The sequence below is a fragment of the Haplochromis burtoni genome, unplaced genomic scaffold (genome assembly GCF_018398535.1).
Source record: "Haplochromis burtoni strain Fernald_Lab_line unplaced genomic scaffold, NCSU_Asbu1 Contig_1684, whole genome shotgun sequence".
NCBI classification, from domain to species: Eukaryota; Metazoa; Chordata; class Actinopteri; order Cichliformes; family Cichlidae; genus Haplochromis; species Haplochromis burtoni.
In genome coordinates this window covers 1-6,930 of record NW_024584045.1, presented here as the reverse complement: position 1 = coordinate 6,930, position 6,930 = coordinate 1, and the positions used below count along the sequence as shown (strand labels likewise).

General features: G+C 40.3%; 1 protein-coding gene across 1 annotated transcript; it reads left to right on the top strand.

Moving 5' to 3' along the window:
• The first annotated feature begins 2,413 nt into the window (after nt 1-2,413).
• Nucleotides 2,414-6,916, top strand: LOC102296703 (butyrophilin-like protein 2). The gene is made up of 5 exons (XM_042217207.1): nt 2,414-2,483; nt 3,726-4,076; nt 4,856-5,182; nt 5,452-5,579; nt 5,784-6,916. The coding sequence occupies exons 1-4, from the start codon at nt 2,453-2,455 to the stop codon at nt 5,553-5,555; spliced, it is 813 nt and encodes a 270-aa protein (XP_042073141.1). The 5' UTR covers nt 2,414-2,452; the 3' UTR covers nt 5,556-5,579; nt 5,784-6,916.
• Nucleotides 6,917-6,930: the final 14 nt, after the last annotated feature.

The following is a 6,930-nucleotide window of genomic DNA, read 5'->3' as shown; positions in this document are numbered from 1 at the left end:
AAAAATCAAAATCTAATATCCTAATCATAATAAATAATTGAGCTAATTTAATCCCACCCCTTTCTTCTTTTTCTACCAGTTATCCTGTTCATCCAATCAAAAATCCTTCCTTTAAACATTTTTTTGATAAAAATCATTCTGAGTTACAGTTTACCTGTGCTGACGTCTACAGCTGAACAGGACTAGAACATTTTTAGATGTAATAAATAATAGAAAACAGAGTGTTAACTGTAAAGTAAGACGTGGTCTATAATGGGTTTACTTTGAGATTGGAGACATTATGTAAACTGTATTTATGTGATTAGGAGTTTGTTAGATGAGGCCTGTATTTAAAAGTAAACTGAGGTCACGAATCAAAGGGGGAATTCAAGTAGCTCTATCTATCTATATATATATAGATATATCTATCTATATATATATAGATATATATAGATATATCTATATATATCTATATATATATAGATAGATATATCTATATATATATAGATAGATAGAGCTACTTGAATTCCCCCTTTGATTCGTGACCTCAGTTTACTTTTAAATACAGGCCTCATCTAACAAACTCCTAATCACATAAATACAGTTTACATAATGTCTCCAATCTCAAAGTAAACCCATTATAGACCACGTCTTACTTTACAGTTAACACTCTGTTTTCTATTATTTATTACATCTAAAAATGTTCTAGTCCTGTTCAGCTGTAGACGTCAGCACAGGTAAACTGTAACTCAGAATGATTTTTATCAAAAAAATGTTTAAAGGAAGGATTTTTGATTGGATGAACAGGATAACTGGTAGAAAAAGAAGAAAGGGGTGGGATTAAATTAGCTCAATTATTTATTATGATTAGGATATTAGATTTTGATTTTTTTGTTATTATTATTATTAATATTATTCTATTATTATTCTGTTCTCCTTATGCTGCTTTGGTTTATGTGTGTGTGTGTGTGTGTTTTTTTAGTTGTTATTATGTTAACATGTTCAAAATAAAAGCACACAAACAAACATTAGCAAGCTAGAAGTTTTAGGATATGTTTGATTACTAATATGTTTCTGGGTTTGTTTGAGTCTAAGAACAAAGGCTTCTCCTAAACCTGCACACCTTTGAGCTGACTCATCTCTCTGGTGTGTAAAGAATAAACATCTCTTTGTGTACTGTATGACATCCACGTGTGAAACACTCGTCCATATTCTGATCCTCAGAAACATTCAGCCTTCATAAACCCACAGCTGATGTGAGACGTGGCTGCAGCAAAGGAAGATGACTGATTCTGAACTGTCTCCAAGTTTAAGAACAAATGTGCTGATAACAAGTGCTGTAAATGTTTTGGTTACGATGGTTTTAGTGTAAATGATCACAGAGATGGCCTCCATTTATAAAATCAATAAATCAGTCTGGACTCTGTTTCTTGCTTTGCTTTTGGACAAGCTTCAGTAAATTTAACAGAAAATAGATTAATTCTGCAATCCTTCAGTTAGTGAGAGAGCTGGTGTTGGTGGGATTTCCTGCATCAGCGTGTCCTCAGGCTTGTTTTCTTTGTGAGTATGATTTAGCTTTCGAAGAGGTCAAACAACAGTACAGACATCATGGCAGCAGCCTGCAAGCATTTAACTGAGATGGACTGTAACCCTGGTACACTTACAGATGAGCTCTCTGCTGTAGTCACAACTAGTGTTCTGAGTTTGCTGTGTAATAAAATATCACCTGCTGACTGATTACAAGGAGATAAAATATCAACATATGGAGCGTTTCCTTCACAAGGATCAGCTAGATTATTACACACAGAGGCCTCTGAGGGTCCCTCGTCTTTTTTCTTGGATCCTCCCTGTCTTACCCACACAGGCCACTTGAGGCACTATATCACAGCCCAGGATACATCACGCACATGCGTCCTTACGCTTAGTTAACAACAATAAAAGGGCCTGTGTTTCAAACTGAGACAGAAAAGGAGAAGAAGTTTAAAGATGGGAAGCAAGAACAGGAACTGAGTCAAGATGTAAGTTCATAGAGCGTTATTGAATTTTTTACTTTGATCATTTTCAGAAACAATGAAATGTGTTTATATTTGTAGTAAAGAGACATAAGTCCACTTCATCACTAACTTAAAGTGAAGCCAGTGAGTTTGTGTGTAAAGAAAACACTGCTTTAAAGAAAACTTTGAAGTTTAATCGGATGTTTGAATTGGACAAACAGGTATCATCTAATGTTACACTGTAAAAAAATGTGAACACCTTTTACTGTCTAACTGTGAAATCGGTGAGATGTTGTTTCCAGTGTCAGAAGTACCCTCATGTCCTATTGTTCCTGAGTTGTGGTATACACACAGAGACTGTTCTGGAAGTGAAAGTAAACTTTTCTTTGTGCGTCAGCAGTTTCTGTTCTGGCTGTCAGTGAGTTTAGGTTGTGTTTCATTGTGTTTGCTGAAGATTTAACAGAAACACCAGGCGGAAGATGTTTCTGCTATTTCTGCTCCTCATGAACGGTAATGTTATTATCACAGGTGTTATATATGAATCATTTACTGTATTTATACATGTGAAATGCTGTTACTGTCAATGATGCAGTGATTGTCATCATTATTTAAAATCTAGTCACAGCTGTGGTCAGAACAGGCATGGGTATGGTGGTAACTTGGAGGGTCTGATGATTTATTTGACCTGTTTGTTTTTAAGGTGGATTGATTGTACAGCATCCACCTTTACTGAGTTTAAAATTCGGTGCACAAGCTTTAATATATTTTGGATGTTCTTTAATCTACACAGGGCCAAACATGTACATACATTACATGTAAATTCAGTGACGTAACTTAACAGTTACAAAATTTGTATCCATATGAGAATTTTGCACCATTTCTAAACTAAATACAGGGATAAGGAAAGAGCACCACGGGCTCTGCTGTAGATTGTACTATGAACCCCAGTACAGGAAAGTCTGGAACGGCTCTCTGCTTATAGGTCGAAGTCTCTGATCCCACGAGTATCACTGCCAGTAGGGAAACAGAGCTCGGGTGGAGGAGGGCAGGAGACTCACCCAGCTCTGACTGCTGTCCGAATGTGGATCCTGCTTTCACTAAAGCTATGCTTGCCAGGGTGGCCTTGCAGCCAAGCACCTTCAGTCACATCCATCATCAGCTGCTCTAAATCTGTGAACTTGATAACTGACCAGGTTATAGTTTAGTCGCCTGTAAAATAGGCCCCAAGGATCTGTTAGGTTTTAAGGCCAGAGGTTTTACCAGTCTATCAAATCACCTAAATTATTCTTATCTAATGAATCTACTAATGGTGATTTCTAATGCTGACCTGGAGAGGAGAGAGGATGAGGAGCACGTTGAGGTCTGGAGATGCACTAATCTCTGATCTGTGTGGATATAATCCCACAGGAAGGGAACCAAATCCTTGGAGGTTAAAATCCAACACGGTAAAAATGAGCAGAGAAAAGCCAAAATGATAAATCCAACATGTAAAATCCACAGTGTTCAGCTGTGGCTGATCCTCTAGTGAACTTTCAGGGTCGGATCTCCTGACGATGTCCTCCACTCATCACAGGGAACTAGAAGAAGAAACCTGAATGTTCCCAGGAGCCATCATCAGGAGCCAACATATGTTATACTTTATTATTACTAAGATGACTAAACCATCTATGATAAGTGCCTTGTTGTTGATTTGAGGATGGTTGAACCCACAGCATGCAGTTAATTTGTGCTCTTTTTGTTTTGTGTCCTCAGTTTCCCAGCATGCTCTGGCTGTGGAGGTAGAAGGAAATACAGAGGCAGAGTCTGTCCAGCTGCCCTGTCAGCACTCAGGTTTTATACCTGACGACAATCCCACAGTGACGTGGACCCGCAATGATCTCGATCCCACAACCGTCCACGTACGACGAGAAGAAGGAGATGATCTTAAAGGACAAAACCGGCGTTACAGTGGGCGCACGTCGATGAGGCCTGATGCTCTGGACTCTTTAGACTTCAGCCTCACTCTGAGAAAACCACAACTGACCGACAGCGGCAAATATAGCTGCACCCTCAGTGATGGGAGGAAAGAACGGAGACTGACAGATGTACAGCTGCAGGTCAAAGGTCAGCCACAAACCTCAACACCTATAATTCCAGGTCAAAGGTCAATACTCTTCAGAGGTCTATGTCTGTTTATCCTCTTATACTACAGTACCCATAATGCAGTTCATGAGTCGTTCTGTGTCACTCACCCAAACTTTAGCAAACTGGAAGAGCTGAACACAAACCTCCCACCAAAACATGGAAATCTGAATCCCGCCTTTGATCACATTCACTGGTCAGACCAACGGTTCAAATGTAAGAATAACTGCATTTGAAGCTACATTTATTTCATCTGCAAGGAGATTATCTTCTGTTTTCTTTCATTCCTGCAGACTTGTTGGTTCTTTTTCAGGGAAATTCAAAATGTGCTGCATGCTGAGAAACAATGTTGAACGATACCAGAGTGTGAGATCAAGTAATTCTGACTAAGTGTCTAATTCACATGCCAGAAAACACAGAGTGAAGCACACGTGGAGGTGGTGCCCTCAAAGCTCAGTGAAGTCTCTAGAGTCCCCTCTGATGAAGTCAGTAATCATCAAAGGCACACACAGAAGCAATCTACTGCTTTTTGAACTAGACCACAGCTCAGCCACTGGCCATCGCAAAACTATATACATTCATTTTTACTGTGCAGGAGCTGAATATCACACAGTCCATCAGCGATCTTCAGTTCTTTGATTTCAATTTAAATCCTGCATCACAGTTCATCAGAAAGGACACCTGGTTGATCTGCAGTAAAGATGAACTTCAGGATTTTCTTCTGTCTGTACAGCTCATGATGTGCTTTGTTGTGCTCTCAGCTGACAGAGAGGAGGTGGATTCAGGGGTGGGGTCTGTCCAGCTGCCCTGCAAAACCACACTTCATCTGGCTGAAGATGCAAAAGTGGAGTGGATGGACAGTGGTGATCATAGGGTCCATGTATTTCAAGATGGCCTGGACCAGCCAGTTGAACAGAGTAAGGATTACAGAGGCCGAACAGAGATGTATGCAAACCTGGTGAAAACTGGAGACCTCAGTCTGTTCCTGGACCGCCCCACAGAGAAAGACACAAACATCTACACCTGCACCGTCTACAGCAGGGAGGGAAACATCCTGCTGATGAAACAAGTGAAGCTCTATGTCAGAGGTCAGTGCTGTAGATACATACTGATATCTGAATCAAGTGTTATGAGTGAACTAAAAATGAAGAAAGAAATAAAAGAAATGCCACCATCAGAGCATGACAGAAGGTCACACTTGTAACCTAACAACCAGTCACAGCAGGGCAACCCTCCAGGTGATCCAATCTAGCAGTCAGTACTAAAGATCCAGCTCAGAGTTCAGGGCACGTTGGTGGGACATTTCTTCAGATGTGCTGGGTTTTGATTTTGTGCTTCTGTCTTTTCTTATTGATAGAATACAAATCCAACAACATAACAATAATCACAGTGGCATGCGTCATTGTTGCGATCATCATTTCTATTCCTGTGGGCTTTCGCTTGGGTGTTCGCAAATATTGATGGTAGAAGACGGCTAAAAAGAAGGTATGTGATTCTGTGTCTCTGTGTGTCTGTGTGTCTTTAGCAAAAAGCAAACCGCCTTATAGATCAAGCAGTTGAGCTCTAAGTCAGAGAAACACTGGACGCAGGGGTGAGGAGCTGCTGGTTACACAGCAGAGGAGATGATGGAGGGTCACACTCACATGTGTCTGTCCTTATGCTCTGCTCTGTGTCCTTTCTGTTCTTTAGGCAGTGAAAGTGGAGAGGTCGGTCTTCAGGAGGCCACAGTGGAGTGAAGACAGTCACTACAAATGTGTGATGGTCCACGTGTGTCAGTGAAGCCTAAAGTAGACTGATAAACCAGCCTGTTAGACTGAGATCAAAGCAGTTTGTCCTTAATACTGGATCTCATGCTGTCCACTGGCTGCTTTATGCTTCCTACAGTCCAAAGACATGTTTCTTGTCCTGCAGCAGCTGAGATAAGTTCCTGAAGTTGGCATGTTTACACTGCACTCATGTCACAGTTTAGATAATCTCACTGTTTAACATTTCTATATGATGCTTATTATAAGGTTAGCTGCTGAACTGTGACCAGCTGAGAGCATGTTTTTGGGAATATACATATTGGTTTGGTCGTGAGCCGCCTTTGTTGGTGGTACTTACTGGTTTAAACAGCTAACCAATGAAATCAGGTCCACAGAAGGAGCACGTGTGGGCCACATTAAAGAAACACTTTACCCTGTATCCTGGAGTAATGATGATAATAATATTAAAGGTGCTGTTTTTATTTTTATCTAATTGGTTTTGTTTGAAAAGGGACCGTGTACGATATTAACACTCTGTAACAGAGTTAGCTTAGTGCTAATTAGCATCTACATCAGCATCCTTGCCAGGTTACGTGCACTTCTAGCATGTAAAATTTAACAAAGTAGAATTTCCCTGCTCCCAGTGTTTGTGCTCTCCTGCATTCCCACCTCCTCTGTCAGCTATTCACATGGTCACGTTAAACTAGCTAACTCTGGCTGTTTCTCAGTGTGTGTACTTGTGTTCTTGCCTTGGTCTTTGAATATATGGTAGGAATCCAAAGATTAAGCAGCTCAAAAGATGTTAGTCAAGCTTCACTCTGTGGTTTCATACGTTCAGATCGATGTTTAAAGAATTAGGAGTGTCACGGCCGAGCGTACATCAGGAGAATGAACGGCACAGGAGGCACGGAGAATGAAAGGAACACACACTTTATTTACAGTGAAGTAATGTGAAAACACAACGGCTGAACTACACACAAGGTGCCTGATGATTTAAGAATAGAATAGAATAATCCTTTAATTGTCCCACAAGGGGAAATTTGGTTGTAACAGCAGCCAGAAAGACACATATACAAACAAACAGGACACAG

What these genes read in the sequence shown, in the direction of transcription:
- LOC102296703 (XM_042217207.1), top strand. Translation starts at nt 2,453, where the DNA reads ATGTTTCTGCTATTTCTGCTCCTCATGAACG. An exon ending in ATTTCTGCTCCTCATGAACG is followed by an intron (nt 2,484 to 3,725) that starts GTAATGTTATTA and finishes TTGTGTCCTCAG; the next exon opens with TTTCCCAGCATGCTCTGGCT. An exon ending in TGTACAGCTGCAGGTCAAAG is followed by an intron (nt 4,077 to 4,855) that starts GTCAGCCACAAA and finishes TTGTGCTCTCAG; the next exon opens with CTGACAGAGAGGAGGTGGAT.